General features: G+C 46.4%; 1 protein-coding gene across 4 annotated transcripts in view; it reads left to right on the forward strand.

Moving 5' to 3' along the window:
* Window positions 1–25,997, forward strand: part of LOC119971178 (myosin-3) — a 1,049,419-nt gene that overhangs the window by 424,937 nt on the left and 598,485 nt on the right. For all 4 annotated transcript variants that reach the window (XM_038806379.1, XM_038806381.1, XM_038806380.1 and 1 more), the window contains exon 10: window positions 17,021–17,095. In XM_038806379.1, the coding sequence (XP_038662307.1) occupies window positions 17,021–17,095 (75 nt within the window). The remainder of the gene's footprint in view (window positions 1–17,020; window positions 17,096–25,997) is intronic.

Here is a 25,997-nt window from a genome sequence, read left to right on the forward strand (position 1 = left end):
TCCATGATGTTTTCCGTTTCATAGCAGTAGAGGAAATCCTAAGAGCAAATAAAACACGAAAAAGTTACATTTGGAAAGATGCGTGCTCACGTTACGAGCATTGGGTGAACTAGAAGATATGTGGTTGATGATTTTTAGTGATGCTTAACACGCCAAACTCCCAGATGGGTATTCTAGCACAACTGGATTTATCATAATCCTGGTGGGAAAAAATGAGAAGTGTTTTAAAAAGCACGTTAGCTGCTTAAACATTTGCGTTATTAGAAGCACTGGATATGGGATTTACTTGTCCAATCTAATGTCAGAACTATTATATAAAGAACAAGGTGAGAAAAGCTTATCCATAGATTGTTATGTTGACAACTGATCTCTTTGGGCCAATGTTCAGTCAACAAAGAATTTGTAATAACCCTCACGAGACCCATGCGATGACCCAATAGACCTCCGCATGGGGCAGTGGAATATAAGCTCCTGAGCTGGGACTCATAGAATGAACCACTAAAAGCCAGCCCGATTGCACTGGCACGATCGGTAGTCCTGGTTGGCACCTTTGTGTTGTATGCCACATTGCGGCCTTTTTTTGGTTATAAATAAACCTCCGTTTGAATCACCTTCTCGGATCTCTTGAACTTTTATAGAATGTAACAGAGAAAAGGCAAAGAAGAGACCTAGCCGGCAAAAAAGAAATGTTAGCGAGAAGAGAAATCTCCAAAATACAATGGGTTAACACTTCACCAACCGCCAGACTGTTTCACAAAAAGAAGTGCCTGCTCCAAGAAATTACTAAATGTATAAGAAGACGGGCATCTTAAATTATAATGATGAAAAAATGAACTAATTTCTGTTTTTATAATGGCTTATGTATATTTGGTGAAGGAGTTATGAATTCATAGGTGTGAAAATGTGAAATGAAATTAAAATGAAATGAAAATCGCTTATTGTCACAAGTAGGCTTCAATTGACGTTACTATGAAAAGCCCCGAGTTGGCACATGCCGGCGCCTGTTCGGGGAGGCTGGTACGGGAACCATTTATGTGAGACCATTTATTTCTGTTTAGATTCAAAAGATTCTTTAATTCTTTTCAAAGTTTTAATTTGAACAGAAAAGAGGTGAATCTGTCAATGTACCACTAAGCAGTGTGTGGCAATTACCTTATGAAGAGAATTGCTCCTAAACATGTGACATCGATTATACTATAAACAGAGATAGCTGGAACGCTTTAGAGAAAGAGCATCTTGTATGTTGGGAGCACTGAGGAAGTGTGTTAGAATGAACTAGCTTTAATCTAAAGGTCATCTGGAGTGATTCTTCCACCCCGGCCACTTATTATGAGTAACAGTCAAGACAAGGGGCTGCATTTTCCGTTTATTGTCGCTAAGTGATGACGCCGGCGCCTCATGGTGTTTCACGACCAGCAAATTGGCGCAAACTCCTCACCGATTCCGATACTGGTGAGGGGCTAGCACTGGCGGCGAGTGAAACGCCCGTGAATCGCGCAGAAAATGGCTGGAGAATGGCCGAGACCCGGGCCATGCATACGCATGTCTGATGACCTGCAGCGGTCGCACAGTAAAACATGGCGCTGGTTGTGCGCATAACCTAACCCGCAAACCGCAACCCCTGGCCACCCCCAGCCCTGGCAAAAGAACTCCCAGCCAGCAGCACGGATCCCAGCCAAATGTGGCGGCGCTGGACATAGTCTGCAGCCATCAAGCCGGGTACCCGCAAGGTTGGGACCACGCGTGACCTACGCCATTGGGAGCTCGGCCCATCAGGGGCAGAGTGTCACAGATGGACCGGCCGATGACGCACCAATGCCGTTGAAGCGGCGCCCGATGCTTGTCACAATGATGCTAGTTTGGAGGGGGCGGAGCATGGCGGACCGGCGTCAAACCGGCGCCGGCCCTGATTTCAGCGCGAAAATTAATTCTCTGCCTCATCACTGAACACGATTTCGGCACCGGGCTACAGACAATCCAGCCCAAGATATTTCAAAATAACGGGAAGGAAAAACGTAAGACTAGAGGCGGGATTCTCCGACAACCCCCCCCTCCCCCCCCCCCCCGGCCGGTTTTCAAGTGGGGGCGGAGTTCACGCCACGCCGGTCGGTGGCCGGGGGCAGCGGTCCCCCCGGCAATTCTCCGGGGCACGATGGGCCGAGCCGCTGGCGTGGATTGGACATGGTCCCACACAGCGGGACCTGGCTGGTAGGCCAGCTGGTGCAGTCCTCGGTTTGGGGGGGGGTGGGGGGCCTGGTGGCCTGGCCCACGATCGGGCCCTGCACCGGCCCCTGTAGAGCTCCACTGTGGCTGGCGCGGAGAAGACACCCCCCTGCGCATGCGATAGAATACGCTGTGGCTGGTCTGCGCATGTGTGCGGAACCATGCCAGCGGTTCTGCGCCTGTGCTAACTTGCGCCGGCCCTTCGCGCTGGCTGGCGCAGCGCCAACCCCTCCAGCACCGCCCTAGCCCCCGGAAGTGCGGAGGATTACGCAACTTCCGGTCAGCCCGTGCCAGAGTGGTTCGCGCCGCTTTTTATGCCAGTGCTGGGCTATTGCGGGGATTCGGGAGAATGTATCTGAATGAGCAAAGCCTTCATGGCAGTAAATTATATTTTTAAAATTAATTTACACAATGTGGGCCTCGCTGGTGAATGGATATAGTTTTAGACATTATATCAGAATTAGTTTTAGAATTCTAGTTATCCTGTAAGTGCTGAAGGGGTTAAAATTCTTGTGTATCAATCTGTACCACATAAGCTGCTGCGTAGCTGTAGGAAACCACCCCAGGGACCCATGTTGCAAGTGATGGAGCCCCAGGAATGACGAGCAACAGATGGTCATTATCAAGGATGGCAATGAACTGTATGGGATTGTTCGCCATTTTGGTGCCAGCTTGTCTGAAAGTAGACAGAAAGGGAGGCATAATCACAAAGATCTATTTATTGCTGTATCATTTCTGCCTTGGAAAACAGGCATTTTAAGTTAGAGGTGTCAGACAGGGAGGTGATTGATACACACAGCACTGATAACGAAAATCGAGTGATAAGGACAGCATATATGTGTCTTTGTATTAATTGGATATTGTAATTAAGTAGACGTGCCTATGTTATGGTTAGTTCATTATTCTCATATACTATGCATTATACTCCGCAAAGCCATCAGGGACGCCAAGAGTCAATACCAGGCTAAGCTAGAGTCACAGACCAACGACACGGACACTCGTCGATTGTGGCAAGGCTTAAACAATATAACGCGCTATAAAGCAAAGCCAAGTTGATCTCCGGCAACAGTGCACCCCTTCCTAATTAACTCAATGCATTCTCTGCTCGTTTCAAGCAGGAAACCAATAAACCGTTGTCGATGCCCCAGCCTCGGACACAAACATACCGACTGTCACAGCCTCCAAAATCAGATCAGCCTTCTTTTTTTTTAATAAATTTTATTGAGGTAGTTTTTGGCTTTATAAACAGCTACAGACATCATCAGAAAGAAAGCAAAAAAGGCAAAAATCTGCAAACATCCACGTACTTTCAATACTTCCATCGTAACATATTGCACAAGCCCGCTCCTCTCCCACCGGTACTACCCGCCATATTTTCCCCTCTACTCTACTCAACCCCCCCCCCCCCCCCCCCCCCCCCACCCCCTGCTGACGCTCACTCTCCCGCAAAGAAGTCAATAAATGGTTGCCACCTCCGGGTGAACCCCTGCACAGATCCCCTCAAGGCGAACTTAATTTTTTCCATACCCAGGAAACTCGACATGTCCGCAAGCCACCACTCAGTCTTCGGGGGCTTTGAGTCCCTCCACGCCAATAGTATTCGTCGCCGGGCTATCAGGGAAGCAAAGGCCAAAACATCGGCCTCTTTCTCCCCCTGGACCCCCGGGTCTTCCGAAACCCCAAAAATTGCCACCCCTGGACTCATCACCACCCTAGTTTTTAGCACCCGGGACATGACCCCCGCAAAACCCTCCCAGTACCCCCTCAGCTTAGGGCATGCCCAAAACATGTGAACGTGGTTCGCTGGTCCTCCCGCGCACCTAGCGCATTTGTCCTCTATCCCGAAGAATTTGCTCATCCGAGCCACCGTCATGTGGGCCCGGTGAACGACCTTAAATTGAATCAGCCCGAGCCTAGCACATGTCGCGGTCGAATTTACCCTACTCAGGACCTCTGCCCACAGCCCATCCTCCATTTCCCCGCCTAGCTCCTCCTCCCATTTAAGTTTCAGTTCCTCTGTCTGGGACCCTTCCTCCCTCATGAGCACCTTATAAATACCCGAGACTCTACCCTCCCCTTCTTCCCTCCCAGAGACTATTCTGTCTAGGATCCCCATTGGCGGGAGGCGTGAGAAAGATGGGATCTGTCTACGAACAAAGTCCCGCAACTGTAGGTATCTAAAGTAATTTCCCCTTACCAACCCAAATTTCTCCTCCAAGCTCCTCAAACTCGCAAAGCTCCCTTCCAGGAACATATCACCCACCCTTCCCGCCCCCGCCCGCCGCCATACTCGGAACCCCCCATCCATACTCCCGGGAGCAAACCGATGGTTGTCGCAGATTGGCGCCCAGACAGATGCCCCCATCTCCCCTACATGCCTCCTCCACTGGCCCCATATCCGCAGGGTCGCCACCACTACCGGGCTGGTGGTGTACTTGGCCGGCGGCAGCGGTAGAGGAGCCGTGACCAGGGCTGCCAAGCTGGAGCCCCTGCACGAAGCCGCCTCCACCCGCTCCCAAATAGACTCCGTACCCACCATCCACTTCCTTATCATAGCGATGTTGGCCGCCCAGTAATAATTAATCAGACTCGGCAAAGCCAGCCCTCCCTCGCTGCGGTTCCTCTCCAACATCGCCTTCTTCACCCGCGGGGATTTTCCACCCAGACAAAGCTCATGATCATCCCATTAACTCTTTTGAAGAAGGACTGTGGGATAAAGATCGGGAGGCACTGAAAAGTAAACAGAAATCGAGGGAGGATTGTCATCTTTACAGTCTGCACCCTCCCTGCCAATGACAGCGGGAGTGCATCCCATCTCCGAAACTCTCCCTTCATTTGCTCCACCACCCTGGCCAAATTTAACTTATGCAGCCTGCCCCAGTCTCGTGCCACCTGGATTCCCAAATACCGGAAACTTTCCTCAACCAGCCTAAACGGTAGCCCTCTCAATCTGTTCTCCTGGCCCCTTGCCTGGACCACAAACATTTCACTCTTGACCGTATTCAGATCAGCCTTCTTGAATGTGAACCCTCGGAGAGCAACAGATCCTGATGGAGTACCTGGTGGTGCACTCAGCTCCGGCGTGGACCAACTGGTGGGTGTGTTCGCGGACATCTTCAACCTCTCATTACTCAATTCTGAGGTTCCCACCTGCTTTAAGAAAACAACCATCATACCAGTGCCAAAGAAGAAGCAAGAAACGTGCCTCAACGACTACCATCCGGGGCTGTGACAGCTCTCATTATGAAGTGCTTCGAGAGGTTGGTCATGAGAAACGTCAACTCCATACTCCCCAAAATGCCTTGATCTACTGAAATTCGCATACAGCCGCAACGATCCACAGCAAATGCTATCTCACTGGCCCTACACTCACCCCTGGAGCATTCCCGGCAACAAGAACTACTTCATCAGACTCCTATTACAGGAGAGAGATAGAGAATCTAGTGGTGTGGTATAATGACAATCTCTCCCTCAATGTCAGCAAAACTAAGTAGCTAGTCATTGTCTTCAGGAAGAAAAGTTCGTACACACCCCAGTCTGCATCAATGTTGCCGAGGTGGAGATGGTTGACAGCTTCAAATTCCTAGGTGTACACATTACCAACAATCTGTCCTGGTCCACCCACTTTGACACTATGACCAAGAAGGCATAACAATGCCAATACGTCCTCAGGAAACTAAGGAAATTTGGCATGCCAATATTGACTTCCCAATTTTTACAGATATCTTTTCTGCTTGCATCACAGGCTGTGAGAAACTACAGAGTTGTGAACACAGCCCAATCCATCACACAAACCCATCTCCCATCAACCATCAATTGACTGTCATCATCTCCCACTGCCTTGGGAAAGCAGACAACATAATCAAAGACTCCTCGCGCACGGGTCTCTCTTCAAATGGGGCAGGAGGTACGAGAACGCACACTAACAGATACAATAACAACTTCATCTGCACCTTTGCATCTGTCTTCACGGTGGAAGACACCAGTGGGATGCCAGAGCTCCAGGAGAACCAGGGGGCAGAGCTGAGTGCAGTGACCATTACTAAGGCAAAGGTTCTGGGGAAACTGAAAGGTCTGAAGGTGGATAAGTCACCTGGATCGGATGGACTACACCCCAGGGTCTAAAAGAGATAGCTGAGGAAATTGTAGAGGCATTAGTGATGATCTTTCAGGAATCACTGGAGGCAGGAAGGGTCCCAGAGGCCTGGAAGGTGGTGAATGTAACACCACTATTTAAGAAGGGAGGGAGGCAGAAGATGGGAAATTACAGGCCGGTTAGTCTGATTGGTAAGATTTTAGAGTCTGTTATTGAAGATGAAATCGCGAAGCACTAGGTAAAATAGGACTGAGTCAGCATGGCTTTGTCAAAGGGAGGTCGTGTCTGACAAATCTGTTCGAGTTCTTTGAGGAGGTAACAAGCAAGTTAGGCAAAGGAGAACCAGTGGGCATGATTTATTTAGATTTCTAGGAGGCCTTTGACAAGGTGCCGCATAGGAGACTGTTAAATAAGTTAAGAGCCCATGGTGTTCAGGGTAAGATCCTGGCATGGATAGAGGATTGTCTGACTGGCAGAAGGCAAAGAGTGGGGATAAAGGGGTCTTTTCAAGGTGGCAGCCGGTGACTAGTGATGTGCCTCAGGGGTCTGTGCTGGGACCACAACTTTTTACAATATACATTAATGATATGGAAGAAGGAACTGAAGGCACTGTTGCTAAGTTTGCAGATGATACAAAGATCTGTAGAGGGACAGGTATTATTGAGGAAACAAGGGGGCTGCAGAAGGACTTGGACAAGCTAGGAGAGTGGGTAATGAAGTGGCAGATGGAATACAATGTGGAAAAGTGTGAGGTTATGCACTTTGGAAGGAGGAATCTAGGCACAGATTTTTCTAAATGGGGAAATGCTTCGGAAAGCAGAAGCACAAAGGGACTTGGGAGTCCTTGTTCACGATTTACATAGAATTTACAGTGCAGAAGGAGGCCATTCAGCCCATCGAGTCTGCACCGGCTCTTGGAAAGAGCACCCTACCCAAGGTCAACACCTCCACCCTATCCCCATAACCCAGTAACCCCACCCAACACTAAGGGCAATTTTGGACACTAAGGGCAATTTATCATGGCCAATCCACCTAACCTGCACATCTTTGGACTGTGGGAGGAAACCGGAGCACCCGGAGGAAAGCCACGCACACACGGGGAGGATGTGCAGACTCCACACAGACAGTGACCCAAGCCGGAATTGAACCTGGGACCCTGGAGCTGTGAAGCGATTGTGCTATCCACAATGCTACCGTGCTGACCTACTTCTTAAGGTTAATGTGCAGGTTCAGTCGGCAGTTAAGAAGGCAAATGCAATGTCAGCATTCATGTCAAGAGGGCTAGAATACAAAACCAGGGATGTACTTCTGAGACTGTATAAGGCTCTGGTCAGATCCCATTTGGAGTATTGTGAGCAGTTTTGGGCCCCATATCTGAAGAAGGATGTGCTGACCTTGGAAAGGGTCCAGAGGAGGTTCACAAGAATGATCCCTGGAATGAATAACTTGTCATATGAGGAACGTTTGAGGACTCTGGATCTGTATTCATTGGAGTTTAGAAGGATGAGAGGGGACCTTATTGAAACATACAAGATACTGCGAGGCCTGGATAGAGTGGACATGGAGAGGATGTTTCCACTTGTAGCAAAAACTAGAACCAGAGGACACCATCTCAGATTAAAGGGATGATCCTTTAAAACAGAGATGAGGAGGAATTCTTCAGCCAGAGGATGGTGAATCTGTGGAACTCTTTGCCGCAGAAGGCTGTGGAGGCCAATTCACTGAGTCTCTTTAAGACAGAGATAGATGGGTCCTTGATTAATAAGGGGATCGGGAGTTATGGGGAGAAGGCAGGAGAATGGGGATGAGAAATGGCGGAGCAGACTCGATGGGCTCTGCTCCTATGTCTTCTGGTCTTATGCACTGTTACCAAACTTCTGATTGACTCTCTTGATGACTAAACTGATCTCTCCATGCATCTTCTCTACAGAGTAGTACTACACTCGGTATACTTCATCCGCTGTCTATGTGTGTATTTATTTTATGTCCTATGTTTTTCATGTATGGAGCAATCTGCCTGGACTGTACACAGAACAATACTTTTCACTGTATCTCGGTACACGTGACAAATCCAAATCCATGACGTAAACCTAATTGATAGTTGTGTCTGGACATAGGTAACTACAAACAATTGATTGGTATATGCTAATTTCTTGTAATCTAATCTTGAGTATAATTTTCCATATAATCCTTGAATCAGGGCCCTCTGACGTGCATACTTGGAACATCAGCAGCCTGTGCTGTAGTTCGCAATAAAGGCCTCATTTGTAGTTCCAAGACTCTTTGTCTGGTTTCGATTGAGCAGGAGAGTGAAGTACACTATAGCTGGATAGCTATACGTTTATTGCTCCTCCCAGATTGCCCATCAGAAGGAGGTGGTGAGAGCAGCCTTCTTGAACCACTGCAGTCCATGATGTATATATAGTACACCCACGATGCTGTTGTGGAATTCCAAGAATTTGACCATCGGCGACATCTCTGATGGAGAGCTTTCTTTCGCCAGTGGGGTCGCAGAAGGATAACATGTCCTGCGTTTAAGGGCGGATTCTGTTGGAGTTGGGACCTATAATGGATAATGAGGTGTGGAGTGAGGCCCTTTGTAGGGTGAACTCCACATCTTCATCTGCACGGCTTGGTTAGATCCAGCTTAAGGTGGTGCATAGGGCATACCTGACCAAAGCTGAGATGAATGGCTTCTTTTCGGGGGTAGAGAACAGGCGCGAGCGGTGTTCCGGGGGGCCGGTTTTTGTTTGTTGTTTTGTACAACATCTGCTCTGGGTAATGTGGGTTTGGTTATAAAATTTAGTGAATGGAAAATCTTTAATAAAAATATTTTTCACTAAAATATGATCTGATATTCATTACGCAGTCATGGCTTCAGGGCAACAAGGATATATATGGCATTCAAAAAGAATATGAAGCTAGATAAAGGTGGTGGGCCAGCATTAATTAATTATGGCTTTTGTGCAATAATTAGGGATGACATTCCTTCAGGAGATCGGGATGTAGCATCGGTTTGGGTGGAGATGAGGAATAATCTGGGAAATATGTCACAGTGAAAGTAGTGCAAAGACACCCAAATAGTGACTACAATGTATGACAAAGTATACACTGAGAAATATTGCATGTTTATGATGATGGACGGTAATAATCATAGGTGATTTAAATTCGCAAGTAAACTGGAAATATCAGAATAGCAGTAGTAACCTAGATAAGGAGTTCATAGAATGCTTTTGAGGAGATGTCCGCTTGTGACCATGGAGTGATTGGTCACATAAGGGCTGTTCCTGTTCAAAGTCACTGAAAAGGGCTCTTTTTACCCAGATCCGGGTGGAATTTTGATGAAAAGGCGTCTGTGAATGTTAGAGGAGTAGTTTACCCCTGGAATGGTATGTCTTCTGATCACCGGACCCAGCAGAAAACAGTGAGAGGTTTGGCTGGAAAGTTCTGATCACTCGGACCATGCACCCTACTGGCTAGATAGTGGGTTCAGTACGGGACGAGAGCAGAGGCCGGGGTGGAGGTTTGACTCCAGGTTGTTGGCGGGTGGAGGTTTTTGTAATAAGGTGCGGTTGGTGATTAGGGATTATGTGGAGTTCAATCAGAATGGGGAGGTGTCGGTGGGCATTTTTTGGGAAGCACTGCAGGCAGTGGTCCGGGGAGAAATTATCTCATTTACGGTTTGTGCGAATAAGGAAAGGAGGGCGGACCATGACCGTCTTGTGAGCCAGAAAGTGGAGGTGGACAGGGAATATTCGAGGGTGCCCACCGTGGAGAATTGGCGAGGAGGAAAAAGTTGCAGGGGCAATTTGGCAGGCTGACAATGGGGAGGGCGGAAGGGCAACTGCATAGGGCACGAGGAGTGCAATACGAGTATGGGGAGAAGGTGAGCCGCATGCTGGCGCACCAGCTGCGGAGGCAGGCTGTGTCCAGGGAAATAGTGAAGATCCGGGCTGGCGTGTGGTGTCAGAGCCAGGGAAGATAAATGAGGCATTCAGAGAGTATTACCAGGGATTTTATGAGGCAGACCCAGGAGGAGAGGAGGGGGACATGGGGTTGTTTCTGGACGAGCTGGAATTTCCCAAGGTGGACGAAGCAAAGAGGCAAATGTTGGAGGGGCCCTGGGGCTGAGGGAGATGCTGGATAGTATCAGGGGTATGAAGTCATGGAAGCCCCTGGGCCAGATGGGTACCCGGCAGAATTTTATAAGGAATTTGCGACGGGTGGTGTCCATGGACGCGGAGAAAGCATTTGATCGGATGGAGTGGCGGTACTTGTACAAAGCTTTGGGAAGGTTTGGGTTTGGGCTGAGATTTGTGGCATGGGTGCGGTTGCTGTATGTGGCTCCAAGAGCGAGGGTGAGGACGAATAATATGAGCTCATGAAGCTTTGACTTACACAGGGGTATGAGGCAAGGGTGCCTGCTGTCGCCGCTGATGTTTGCACTGGCCATAGAGCCATTGGCAATGGAGGGGATAATAAGGAGACAGAGGGAGTATCGGGTATCACGCTATTCCGATGGCCTCTTGCTGTATGTTTCGGATCCATTGGAGAGTATGGGAAGGATTATGGGCCAGTCGGGGAGGTTTGGAGGGTTCTCGGGATACAAGCTGAATGGAGGGAAAAGCGAGGTATTCCCGCTGAATGAGGTGGCACAGCAGGTTAATTTAGGGGGATGCCATTTATGGTAGCGAAGGATAGGTTTAGGTACTTAGGGATTCCGGTAGCGAGGGAATTGTTATGGGAGCGGTGTTTTCAGAACCCCAAAATGTATCATGGAGTTCAACCAACGCCCATCTTTAATGGATTGTTGCTTTTGAAGCACACCGGCTTGTTCCCCAGGTGTAGTATTACAATTATGGTCACATGGTTTTTAAAACAAAACAATGTTTATTCCATGAACTCAAATTAACCTTTTAAATAGACATTGGATCTCTTAACACCCCTTACTTCAAAGATAACCCCGAAAATAATACAACACTACCAAATCCTGCAAACTGTTCCTTAACACATCCAAAAGACTTAACAAATCCTTCAAACAGAAGCACATTAGATTTATATTCAATACTGAGGCCTTTTTACAATTCCGATTTCACCAAAGGATTAAGAGATAGTCCTTCATGGCAGAGATCACCAGCAATGCAGCTCACAGCCACACCCAAGCTTTCTTCAAACTGAAACTAAAACTCCCAAAAATCAGAAGTGAGCTTAGCTCCCCCCGTGACATCACTTCAGTAATATGATCCGCTTCATTTCTTAAAGGTACATTTCTTAAACATCCAATTCTTAAAGGCACTCTCACATGACAGAATGGACAGGGCTCCATAAGTGGAACTTAACGAAGCTGGTGGAGGAGGCCAGGGAGGATCTTAAGAGGTGGGATATACTGCACTTAACGTTGGCGGGGAGGGTCCAAGTGGTGAAAATGAATATTCTTCCAAGGTTCTTGTTTAACTTTGAGGCTCTTCCGATCTTTATACCAAAGGCCTTTTTTCGGAAAGTGGACCCAATCATCTCTGACTTTATATGCACGGGGGAAGGTGCCGAGGGTGGGGAGGATCCTGTTACAGAGGCAGAGGCAGCTGGGGGCGTTGGCGTTGCCAAACTTGCTTCATTATTATTGGGCAGCGAATGTGGACAAGGTGCGGTGGGAGTGGAAAGGAGAAGGGGTAGAGTGGTTTAGGATGAAGAAGGGATCTTGTAAGGGGTCTAGTTTGAGGGCTATGGTGACAACAGCATTGCCAATGGCTCTGAGAAGGTATTCAGGGAGCCCAGTGGTGCAGTCCACAGTGAATATATGGAATCAGCTGAGGAGGCATTTTAGGGTGGAAGGGATGTCGGTGCTGACGCTGCTGTTCGAGAATCATGGGTTTGAGCTGGGAGGGGATGGATAATGTATACTGGAGGTAGAGGGAGGTGGGACTGGTCAAGGTGAGGGATTTGTATTTGAATGAAGGGTTAGGCAGTCTGAAGGAGCTAAGGGGGAGGGTAGAGCTACCGAGGGGTAATGAGTTCAGGTATCTACAGGTTAGGGACTTTGCACGAAAGGTCTGGAAGGGGTTCCCTAGATTGCCGGGATACACCCTGCTGGAGCGACTGCTGCTTCCGGATGTGGAAGGGGAGGGAAGAATTGGGGATATATATAAGTGGCTGGGGGAGCAGGGAGGTGAGCGGGTGGTGAAGATCAAGGAGAAATGGGAAGCCGAGTCGGGAATGGAGATCAATTGTGGAGTATGGAGTGAGGCACTGTGAAGGGTAAACGAGACCTCCTCTTGTGCAATGATGAGCCTGATACAGTTTAAGGTGGTGCACAGGGTGCATATGACTCGGGCGAGAATGAGTGGATTCTTTCAGGGGGTAGCAGATGAGTGCGAGAGTTGTGGGCGGAGGCCAGCGAATCATGCGCACATGTTTTGGGATTGTGAAAAATTGGGAAGATTCTGGGCGGGAGTGTTCACGGTCTTAGCCAGGATAGTTGAGGAGGGAGTGGGCCCGGACCCTTTGGTGGCGATATTTGGGGTTTCAGAGAAGCCGGAGCTCATGGAGAGGAGGAAGGCTGATGTCTTGGCCTTCGCCTCTTTGATTGCACGGCAATGAATTTTGCTGGAGTGGCCGTCGACATCGTCACCGGGGTAGCAGTATGACTTCCTGCAGTTAGAGAAGATAAAGTATGATTTAAGGGGCTCAGCAGGGGAGTTTGAGAAAAGGTGGGGGATGTTTGTGACCGTGTTTGAGGTGCTGTTCGTCACAGGGGGAGTGGGGGGTGGGTGATGGGGAGGGGTGGGTGGAAAAGGAGAAAAATCTGTACAAACTGTATAGTTGATTGTTGGGAAGAAGTTTCCCGGGGTGTTTATTTGCTGTAACCTACTTTGATACAAGTTTGAATAAAATGCGTTCAAAAACAAAGGGGAAAAAAAAGAATGCTTTTGAGTTTTTTCTTCGAGCAGCACATTCTGGAACCAACCATGGAACAGACTAACTAATTAACAACCTCCGAGGCAGTCCTAGGTGACAGTGATCAGAATATGATTGAACTGTTTATCCAGTTTGAAAGGGAGAAGAGTGGGCCTGAGACTGATTTCTTTTGAAACTTGAACAAGGGTAACAATGTCAACATGAATGTTGAACTGGCTGAGTGAACTGGGATACAAGGCCAGAAGATAGTTCATTTGAGAAGCAGTGGACGACTTTTAAGGATATATTTCAGAATACTCAGAATCTTTTATAATAGGAATATATTTATACCATTGGGCAGATCAACCAATGCTGAGATGAGTGTAATTAACTAAAGAAGAAAAATATCAAACTTGAGGAAAAAGGATGTAACTGTGCGATGTTAATGGCTAGTCAGAATATAAAGTACAGCAGAGAAAATTTGCTTGATTGGAAAGTAGCAAATATGACTCCTCTATTCAGGAAGGAAGGAAACCAAAAAAACTATAGGCCATTTAGCTTTATATCCGTCATGGGGAAGGTGCTAGCATTGATTATTTACTAAGGGGCTACAGCTGGGCACTTAGAAAAACTGAAAGTAATCGGGAAGAGTTAGCATGTTTTTTTGAAAGGGAAGTCATATTTAACAAATTCATTAAAGTTCTTTAATGGAGTATAACATGCACTGTGGATAAAGGGGAATCTCTGGACGTGCTATACTTGGATTTCCAGAAGGTAGTTAATAAGGCTCCATCAAAAGGTTATTGCAGAAATTAAAAGATCATCATGCAGGGGGGTGGATAGGAGATTGGCTGACTGGCAGAAAACTGAGTATGGATAAATGGGTCTTTGTGATTAACAAGTCAGTCCGGCAGGCACCTGTGCTGGAGTCTCCATCTTATACAATTTATGTCAATGATTTAAATGAGGCGATCAAAGGCATAGAAGCTAAATTTGTAGATGGCACAAAGATAGGTAGGAGAGTATGTTGTGAAGAGGACATAAGGAGGTTGCAGGTGGATATTAGTAGGTTGAAGGGTGGGTAGAAATCTGGCAGATGGATTATAATGTGGGAAAAGGTGAAATAGTTCACTTTTGCAGGAAGAACAAAAAGGCTGAGTATTATTTAAATGGAGAATGGCTGTATAGTTATGAGATGCAGAAAATCAAAGTGTTCTGGTGCATGAGTCACAAAAAGCTAGTATGCAGCTACATCAAGTAATTAAGAAAGCTAAGGAGGAATTGAACATAAAAATAAAGGTGTTATGCTTCAGTTGTACAGGGCATTAGTTGGACCACATCTGTCATACTGTGTGCAGTTTTGGTCTCCTTATTTAACAAAGGATGTAAATGCATTGAGAGGCGGGGGGGGTCAGAGGAGATTTGCTAGATTGATTCCTAGAATGAACGGATTGTCTGAGGAAAGGTTGAACAGACTGGGTTCGTTTCCACTGGAATTTAGAGGAGTGAGGGTTGACCTAATGGAAGTATATAAGATACTGAATGGTCTTGTCAAGGTGGATATGGAAAGGATGTTTCTTGTGGATGAATCTAGAACGAAGGAACACTGTTTTAAAATTAGGGGTTACACTTTTAGTGCAGAGATGAGAGAGGGTTGTGCGACTTTAGAACTCCCTGCCTCAGAGATGGTGGAGGCTGGGGCATTGAATATTTTTCAGGTGGAGGAAGATAGATTCTTGTTTGGCAAGGAAATCACAGGTTATTGGGATGGGAGTCTGGAATTGAAACCCAAACAGATTAGCCATGATCTTATTGAACAGCAGAGGAGGCTCGAGGGGACGACTGGCATACTTCTGTTCCTGTTTCGTACATTCGTCTTTGTACTGGAAGTGGAAACGCATCTCAACTGGAGTGTTTAATTTGTGCAAAACTACTGTCCAATTAATTTTTGTAATTCTCCGAGTTACAAATTACCAGGCATGACATATGTAGGCCCAAGCAATATTTTCTTTTGTTATTATACAAATCATTTTATACAATAAAAATTTACTTGAGCAGTGTTACAGACGATCATGAATTTTTATAGCATGGTGGGGGAGTGTTAAGAAGCAAAATGAATGGAGAACCCCATACTCTGCTCTTTCTCATAACCTTGTAACTCATGCTTAAATTATTTATCCATGTTTAGAACATAGAACATAGAACAGTACAGCACAGAACAGGCCCTTTGGCCCTCGATGTTGTGCTGAGCAATGATCACCCTACTCAAACCCACGTATCCACCCTATACCCGTAACCCAACAACCTCCCCCACCCTTAACCTTACTTTTTAGGACACTACGGGCAATTTAGCATGGCCAATCCACCTAACCCGCACATCTTTGGACTGTGGGAGGAAACCGGAGCACCCGGAGGAAACCCACGCACACACGGGGAGGACGTGCAGACTCCGCACAGACAGTGACCCAGCCGGGAACCGAACCTGGGACCCTGGAGCTGTGAAGCATTTATGCTAACCACCATGCTACCGTGCATTAAATAATGCAATGTGCTACTTTTGTTGCATAATATTCCAGGTGAAAATTTATAAATTGAAGAACCAGGAAGCAATGTAGTTGGGAGCAGGGGATTATTGGTGCCATTGTAGGATAGGATACAAACAACAGAATTGGAGGACAGAATAGGAGTCGGGTTTGGAAAATATTGAAGTAATCAAGTCTGGCGATTACAAACGCATAGATGGAGATACCAGCTGCAATTGGGCTGAAGTAGATGTAGAGATCGGTAATGTTATGGAAGTGGATCTTTGCAGCCTTTTTTTACAGAGAAGATTAAGAAGCATGCTCAGAGTCCAACCCTGTAGAGATTGTTAACTATTTTTGGTTCAGCCTGAGACATTACTGGGGTGAGGGTTGATGTTGGCGATGAGGATATGTTGTGGTAGGGGCTGAAGACATAAATCTTCACAATTTGCAGCTAATCATAAACAATATTTCTGAGTATCCAGTAAAACACATTTCAGTGAAATAAACGTACAATATTGAGAATATGGCAAAGAATAATTTAGGCAGTCATTGTAACAGAAACATGGATTAGAGACTTCTTGGTTACTGGTGATTGTTATTATTATCAAGGCTGTATTGAAATACAAAGGACTGTCACAAAACGATAAACAATTTTCAGGATGAAACTACATAAAATATATTTCCTGTAAGTATTTATAAAGTTATTGAAGGTAAGCTATTTATACAGAAGATTGGATGACCTTTCCCACATGAAAGTTTAATTTACATTTTTTTCAAATATTTTGCAGAAATAGTCTTTCTTGGTGTTCGTGATAGAAACTTCAGATGTGTTGACATTATAGGTTTCTTAGATGTATTGTACAAATCCACAACGTTGACAAATTTCTTATTATTTTATGATTGATCAATATGCAAAACAATGGTCAAGCACTCAACATAAGGGGTGTTCAGAAATTCTGATTAAGCATATCAACTTAAATATTGTTGAAGGTATAAAAATCTCATCCAAATGTTTTACAATGCAAGTATTATACAGCCTTATAACAAAATAAATGACAACCTACTAGATCTAATAATTGGCTGAATTTTTGTTCTTAATTTGTCTTGGTTAATTTGGAGATTTGCATTTGGAGGGCTACTTCATAAATTACTTTCCATTAAAAAGTAGGATCCATCACCTTATAATGACTTGCAGACATCAGATTTATCTTCTTAAAGTTTACAGTGCACTGTTTTTAATACTTAATTAGTGTTCTTCACGTATGTCTGTTTGTGTGCACAGCTTGGAAGTCCACATTCAACACTTCAGGAGAACCAAATTCAATCCTTCAGAGCCAATTGTCTACTGAAATCTGAGGTAAGAATTGCAATTTATTATTGAAGCGGAGTAGTCTATTGTAGTATTACAATATTATTCTGGGAATCCAGTGAGTTGCCAACCAATGGAATGAATTGTGCTGTTTGAGAATAGCTATTTTTCAGAGAGTCGTCATAGGTGAATATTACAGTTTTTCCACTTTGGCCCATTAAGGCAACACAGCAGTAATGATACTTGCAGGTGATACTTGTATTGATTCTTTTATAATTTTGGTGAAAACCAAATTTAAAACATTGTTTTTCAAATGAAAAGCATAAGACTGATTAAATGTAAAATTGCTTTGAATCTTTGTGCCTTTTTTCAGGTATACTGTAATATTTTAAAATTGTTTTGAAAGGACATTAAAGACAGGTTTCAGACACTCAACAAAAATTGATTATAGATGGCAGTGGGAGATGCTGAGTGAGTGTGTGGGAATGGGTGCGAGACACTAGTTGAACTGTGGGGTGAGTGCAGGACACAGTGAGTATGAGTCTGCCGTATGCCCAATCTTCGTTTTCCCACTCACTCTCATCACCACACATCTACACATGCACCCACTCATACTCGCACTGTTGATTTTTCTAACTTTTTAATAACTTAACAATTTATTGCTGTTACATTTGTGTACTTTTGCTCAGCAGTTGTTTCACTCCTTTAAAACCTCAATTTTTTCATTTTTGAAATTCAGTTTGTTGTTGTGCCAAGCCTTATCTTTCTGAAATTTGTTCTCCAGCCCCTTGAGTCCAAAAAATGTGCAAATGTGGTCCCCTGTGTAAAAGCCTGATGTAGAGAGTCGCATGGGAGTAGCCGTGGTAGGGGTAAGTCTGGGGGAAGTCGGCATGAAGATAGACCTACTCAGGACTGTATCCTGTTTATATGTAGTTATTGTTCAACTGTACAAGCCCTTCAACCTCTTCATGAGACAACATACAACCTTACAATGTGGTGGCAGCAGGTGAATGGCCCCAAATTCCCAAAGAATGAAGAAGTAAAAGAACTGCAGTCTAACATGAGAGAAGTAAGCCTAATTTGAACATCTCGACTATGTAGCTGGAATTCATCTCTAAGCTCCATTACAGGCATGGAAGCTGTAGGACAGAAGAAAAATCCATTATGCAGTGCCATTTAAAAAAAAAAATGAATTCAAGCTGCATCTGCATGGATAGTAAATCAACACTGCCAAACCAATTAAGGCAGATGGAAGGGCGAGATGAGGTGCAAAATTGAGCATTATGGCAAAGAAGATTTTAAAGATAAATTACAGCATCAGGCTTGAATGAAAAAATAGTCTGAACAAGTGAAGACACTATTATATTCAGTAGTTCCAGTAGCCAGTGACTTAATTGCCAGACAAGGAATAAGAGAATCTTCCTTGAGGTTATGATGTCCTTTGACACCTACTTTAACCTAAGAAGCAATAACCTTTTGGAGTGAACAAAATTTAACAAGAGCCCTAAAGTCCAGGGAACCAGTAGACTCTTTCATAAATAAGTGACGCAGATTGGCTGAAGGCTGTGACTATGGTGATCTTGGTTGTAGTTGGTAAAGACTGTGTACATCCAGGGGAATTATCAAACGACTGCGGACACACTGCCCAGGAGCACAGGTGACCAACCTGCAAAACACAATGTCAATCTGATCAATGAGCTGAGCTCCTATAAAATTAGGCAAGTAGACATAGACATAGAACAGTACAGCACAGAACAGGCCCTTTGGCCCTCGATGTTGTGCCGAGCAATGATCACCCTACTCAAACCCACGTATCCACCCTATACCCGTAACCCAACAACCCCCCCTTAACCTTACTTTTTAGGACACTACGGGCAATTTAGCATGGCCAATCCACCTAACCCGCACATCTTTGGACTGTGGGAGGAAACCGGAGCACCCGGAGGAAACCCACGCACACACGGGGAGCACGTGCAGACTCCGCACAGACAGTGACCCAGCCGGGAATCGAACCTGGGACCCTGGAGCTGTGAAGCATTTATGCTAACCACCATGCTACCGTGCTGCCCTAAAAGTACTATTGCAACTCTATGGGACATTGGCGAGACTGCATCTGGTGTACTGCGCACAGTTTTGGCCTTCCTTAACTTGAGGAAGGCCGTAAATTCAAGACAGTTGAGAGAGGATTCATGAGATTGATTCCAGGGTTCAAGGACCGAGAGATTGAGCATTTTGGCCTGTACTGACTGGCGTAAGAGATCCAATTGAGGTACAGAAGATGCTAACGGGGATTGACAGCTGGATATCGAGTGGGTGTTTCCCCTTGTTGGACATTCTAGAACAAGAGGCCATAGTTTTAGGGACGAAGGACGTAAGTGCATGTGAGGCAGTTCAGAGAAGATTCACTAGATTGATTTCTAGGTTAAAGGACTTGCTTTATGAAGAGAGATTGAGCGCTTTAGGCCTGTTCTTGCTGGAGTTTCAAAGAAAAAGAAGAGATCCAATTGAGATATAAGATGCTAAAGGGGATTGACAAATAGACATGTAGTGGATGTTTCCCCTTATTGGACATTCAAGAACGAGACACCATGGTTTTAGGTTAAGAGGTGGCATATTTACCACCGAAATTACTTAACTCCAAAGGGCCATGAATCTGTGGAATTTTCTACCTCAGACTGCAGGGGACACTGGAACATTAGACAAATTTAAAGAGGAGATAGGTAGGTTTTTAATTAGCAGCTGGATGATGGGTTATGCAGAGTGGTAGGAAGGTGGGGATGAGGCCAAGATGAGATCAGTCATGACCATATTGAATGGCGGAGCAGGCTCGAGCGGTTGAATTATCTACTCCTGTTCCAAGTCCTTAAGGTCTTATGAGTCATATTCAAAGTTCATGACAGCACAACTGCAGGCAAACTCCAAATATCTTCCATTGATGGGCCAGGAACTGATGCAAGATTATTGTGTGACTGCATCCATCAGTACTGCTGACAAGGCTGATCACTTCAGCGTTCAGATGGCAAGGTTATGAAAATTTGCTTCACTGTAATACGATCTGTGAATGAATGATGAGTCGTTGGTCTTTTCCATCTCACTCCGGCAGGAGTTTCTACAACAAATCCAACAAGGCCATTTGGGCATCACAAAGTGCAGATTATGAGCCAGGTCTGCTGAAAATATCAACAGCAAATGAAAAGATGAGAACTGCCAGGTATGCACGATACACAAAAAAATCCAGAAGGATCCCCATACAGTTTCCAACTAGACCGGGAGAACATTTGGGAATGGACCTGTTCATATGCAATGACAAGTCCTTCCTCCTTATTGTTGACTACTTTTCTCTGACGCATTTACGTACAACGACCACAGAGTCTATCATTAGGTCATTGAAAGAAATTTGTGATCCATGACAACCCTGAACCAGGTGATTGCCTGCAATTTGCTAATGAATACTTCACTCATTTTGCCAGCAGTTATGCATTTCAACACCTCACCACCTTCCCAAGATATGCACAATCAAATATGGCACATAAGGGTGTCCTCTCTATTATAACCCCTTTGCAGAAAAATGACAACTTTCGAATTATGCTTTTGACATAACTACTCCATTATGTCCGAGCTAATCAGCTTCCCATGCTGCTGCATAAATTAATCTCGTGGTCAATAGTCAGGGAATATCAGAAGGTTCAAGACCAAGAACAGTCTTAAGTGATGAGCTTTGACTTACAATAGGAGGTAATAAAGCGCAGAGGTGGTAGTAAAATCTTGATGTCACTGGACTAGTAGTCCAGGGACCGGGGGTAATGCTCTGGGGAACTCGGTTCAAATCCCACTATGGTGGAATTTGAATTCAATAAAAATCTGGAATTAGAAATCTATAGTTATTGTCGATGGTTGTAAAAAAAACGATCTGGTTCACAGCAATGTGTTAAACTCTTAAATACCCTCTGAATTAGCCTAGTAAGCCATTCAGTTCAAAGGAAATGAGGGATGAACATCAAATCATGGCCTTGCTAGCGACATTCATATCCCATGAAAGAATAAATGAAAATAAACCTTCCCAGGCTCAATAGAATTGACAAGATTTGGATCAGGGACCCTGACAGAGATGATAGAATTGTCCTGAGGGATGGTATTCTTTCTTGACACATACATCAGAAGGCAAGGCACAATCGTTTGGAACAGAAAAAGTCTTGTGGTGAACCTCCTATATTGATATTTGTGAACCAGATGTAAAAACTTAGGGTTAGGTGGATTGGCCATGCTAAATTGCCCGTAGTGTCCTAAAAAAGTAAGGTGAAGGGGGAGTTGTTGGGTTACGGGTATAGGGTAGATACGTGAGTTTGAGTAGGGTGATCATTGCTCGGCACAACATCGAGGGCTGAAGGGCCTGTTCTGTGCTGTACTGTTCTAAATTCTAAATTCTAACTCATGTAATTAAAAAAACAAGTAGCCCTCAGTTGAGACTACCACGCCTCCAAACTTGGGAAAGAACTAGATCTGGAAGAGTGGTAAAGTTTGCAGACCATTTTTTTTTTAATTCATGGGATGTGGGCAATGCTGGCTGGGCCAAAATTTCTGTCCCTGAACTGAGTGGCTTGCTTGGTCATTTCAGAAGACATTGAAGAATCAATCACATTGCTGTGGGTCTGGAGTCACTTGTAAACCAGATGGGCATTAAGGAGGGAGCCCAATGTTAGAAGGGGGTTTCTGATGGATGTGACCCAGTCCTGCCTGAGGCCTAAGCCCAATCACTTTTGGGCTACCCCAAACCCAGGAAATCCTCCTGCCAGCCTAAAAATTGAAACTTGGTGCGAAATGGCTCACAATTGCCTCAATTGGGGCCCAAGGTCTTGTCCACCCCAGTGTAAAATCACTGCAGAGACAAGAACCCAGTGGGAAGCATACGCCTCACCATCTAAAACCCACCGGCAGGGGATTCAAGCTAATGTAAATACATTTAGGTAAAGATTTGAGGGCAGATGTAGTATTAGGGTGTTTAGCATTTTTGAGGGTTAATGCTGGACTGGGGAAACAACATTGCCCATATTATGATGTAGAGATTCACATGGGAGTAGTAGGATTCTCTGTCTGTGAGAAGTTGGCATCAAGATATCGCCTAGTTAGGACTGTATCCTGTGTATATGCATATAGTTATGTATTATTAATGAATAGTTACTGTTCAATTATATAAGCCTCTTCATGAGACATATAATAGTTCTATCCCTGTAAAGAAGTAAATAACAAAGTGAGCGCAGAGATAAAGATTTAAAATTAAAGTATTGTATTAGTGATGAACTTAAGGAAGGCCACTGACCAGCGTTCCAGGAAGGCAACATGCCGCCGAACTCGGGCGTGTCGCCACAACTAGGATCGAGGCTCTTGGAGGTCACGTGGTGCCGCCGTTCCCCGGCACCAGACTGTTGTCAACACCCCACATACACACACACAGACACACCATGAGAGGCCGGACGGACTACATGGATGACCCAGAAGGCGAGGACCACCCACTGCACTGTGTTATGGGCCCCAGGACTGCGCCTATCCGGGTTACACGGCAGATCAATGGCCACCCCACCGAGATGGAACTTGACACCCGAGCGGCAGTTTCCATCGTCGGCCATCGGACGTTCGGTGCAATCTGGCCTCCAGATACTGGAGCTTCAGGACACTTGGACCAGGTTGGCCACTTATACCGGGGAACCCTTGGCGACCGAACGCACTAACCATGTGCCTGTACTGTGTGGGGATCAACCGCGTACTTGCCCACTGGTGGTTGTCAGCAGCGACAGACCCAGCTTGCTGAGACATGATTGGCTACACTATCTGTGATTGGACTGGCAGTGCATATGTCAGATGTACCCCCGTGGGCCTGAAGGGATACAGGCCAAGTTCCCAATGGTCTTTCCCGAAGGCCTCAGCACCACAAAAGGTGCAATGGCCATGATCAACATGGACGAGAACACTCAGCTCAAATATGTCCGCGCCCGCCCAGGACACTACACCCCAAGGTCGACCACGAGTTGGACCGATTAGAGCAGTTGGGCATCATCCGATCGTCCACTTCGCACTTGGGCCGCACCAGTGGCCCAGGTATTGAAGCCTGACTGATCCATATGCCTCTGCGGCGACTACAAAGTGACCGTGAACCGAGTGTCCCGTCTCGACCGTTGCCCGGTCCTACGCATCAAGGAACTTTTACGTCAGGGTCAGCAGGGGCAAGACGTTTACGAAACTTGACATGAGCCATGCATATCTGCAGCTGGTGCTGGACCCAGGGTTCCAAAAAATACATAACGTTTAACACCCATAGAGGGTTATACGAATATGCTCAGTTGCCATTCAGGGTTTCCTCAACCTGTGCGATATTCCAGCGTGTGATGGACGTGATATTTCATCTGTGAGGGAAAACATCTTACGGAGGTTGCTGTGGGTGGCCGAATACTTAGACGCCGTCCTCATTACAGGTACCTATCACAAGGAACATAGGGAGTACCTTGCCAAAGACCCCCTCGAGGAGCCGGTGTCCGGCTCCAAAGAGAGAAATGTGTCTTTCGTACCCCTGAGATCAGTTACTTGGGTTTCTGGGTGGACAGCTGGAGCCTCCACGGGGTAGAAGACAAGACACTGATGATGCAGAAAGCCACCATACAGAGGATGCAACAGGGCACCATCCCTCGTGACCCGACGGAGCTCTGCTCTTTTCTTGGGCTGGTCAATTACTATGGGAAATTTATACTCCGGATGGCCACGTTGCTCAACCCACTCCATCATATTTTTTTTATTTTTTTTATAAATTTAGAGTACCCAATTATTTTTTCCAATTAAGGGGCAATTTAGGGTGGCCAATCGACCTATCCTGCACATCTGTTGGGTTGTAGGAGCGAAACCCACGCAAACACGGGGAGAATGTGCAAACTCCACACGGACAGAGACCCAGGGCTGGGATTCGAACCCGGGTCCTCAGCGCCGCAGGCAACAATGCTAACTACAGTGCCACCGTGCTGCCCTCACTCCACCATATTTTGAAGAAATGACAGTGATGGGACTGGGCTACTTGCACAAGAAGGCTTTTCAGGAGGTCAGGTGGCGCCTATCCTCAAACGAACTGCTGACCCACTTAAACTGGTCAAAACCCTTGCTCCTAATGTGCAACGCCTCGCCATTAAGCGTGGAGCGGTCTTGGCACACCAGGTGCCCGATGGTTCGTAGGGGCCAACAACCTTTGCATTCCGCATGCTCGCAAACGCCGAGTCCAATTACGCACAGGTGGAGAAAGAAGGTTTGGCCGTCATATTCGCAGTACGGAAGTTCCACCAATACATTTACAGGTGCACTTTCACGATTTCTATGGAAAACAAGCCCTGCTGGGTTGTTCAAAGAGGACCGAGTGATCCTGCCGATCACTGAAACACAGTGGTTAGCACTGTTGTTTCACAGCACCAGGGACCTGGGTTCAATTCCAGGCTTGGGTCACTGTCTGTGCGGAGTCTGCACTTTTTCCCTGTGTCTGCGTGGGTTTCCTCCGGTGCTCCGGTTTCCTCCCACAGTCCAAAGATGTGCGGGTTAGGTGGATTGGTTAAGCTTAATTGCCCCGTAGTGTCCAAATGTTAGGTGGGGCTGCTGGGTTACGGGTTAGGATGGAGGTGGGGGCTTGGGTGGGGTGGTCTTTCAGGGGCCGGTGTAGACTCGATAGGCCGAGTGGACTCCTTCTGCACTGTAAATTCTATAATCGCAGCCCAAATCCAACGGTGGGCTTTGCTATTAGCTGCCTATGACTACACCCTGGAGCACTGCACAGGCATAGACATTCTGCACGTCCACGCATTGAGCCACCTGCCCCTCTCCACGAAGCCACCAGCGTTGGCCGCAGAGGTGATTGCCACCCTCCACTTCATGGGCAACTTACCGGTCACACCAGCCCTCATCAAGGAGTGGACCCAGACAGACCCAAACTTTTCACAAGTTCGGTACACAATTCAATATGGGGCCCAGCATAGGGCGCTGGCGGCCGATCTGAGAGCCTACACCACAAAACTGCCAGAGCTGAGAGCATAGAGGACAGTGCCCATTGTGGGGAACGCGGGGCGTACTCTTTGCGGAAACTATGTTCGCCGGTCATGCCCGAGCAGGGTCGCAGGCCCATGTTTCAGGACCTTCACTGCGAACTCCCTGGGATGGCGGAAAGGCCCCACTGGTGGCTCCAATATACCCATGGGAATGGCGCGGGAAACCATGGTCCCGTGTCTATGTAGACCTCTCCGGCCCGTTCTAGGAGGCCATGTTCCTTAAAATAGTGGACGGCCATGAGCCGGTTTTTTGGGACCGAGGATAGGTGTATTAGGTGCTCAGGGAGCCCAGCAAACCATGTCCACATGTTCTGGGCATGCCCAGCGCTGGGGGAATTTTGGAAGGGTGTAGCAAGGACGGTATCGAGGGTGGTAGGATCCAGGGTCAATCCAGGCTGGGGACTCGCAATATTTGGGGTTGCAGTGGAGCCGGGAGTGCAGGAGGCGAAAGAGGCCGGTGTTCTGGCCTTTGCGTCCCTAGTAGCCCGGCGGAGGATTCTTCTTCAGTGGAAGGATGCGAGGCCCTCAAGCATGGAGGCCTGGGTCAACGATATGGCGGGGTTTATTAAATTGGAGAGGGTGAAATTTGCCCTAAGGGGGTCAGTGCAGGGGTTTTTCAGGAGATGGCAACCATTCCTAGATCTCATGGCAGAACAGTAAAAACAAAAGGTCAGCAGCAGCAGCAACCTGGGGGGGGGGGGGGAGAGTCTCTTTGTTTTTGTTTTGGGTTGAATATCTGTTTTTTTTGCCAACGACGGGCGTTAATTTATTGTTTCTCTTTGGTATATACGGTGGGGGGGAGGCGAGGGTTCTGTTCTTTTTGTTCTTAGAATTTTCTGTTATTGTTTTCTTTTTAGTGAAAATTTGAATAAAAATTATTT

This window comes from Scyliorhinus canicula, chromosome 9 (genome assembly GCF_902713615.1).
Source record: "Scyliorhinus canicula chromosome 9, sScyCan1.1, whole genome shotgun sequence".
Taxonomy (NCBI): Eukaryota; Metazoa; Chordata; class Chondrichthyes; order Carcharhiniformes; family Scyliorhinidae; genus Scyliorhinus; species Scyliorhinus canicula.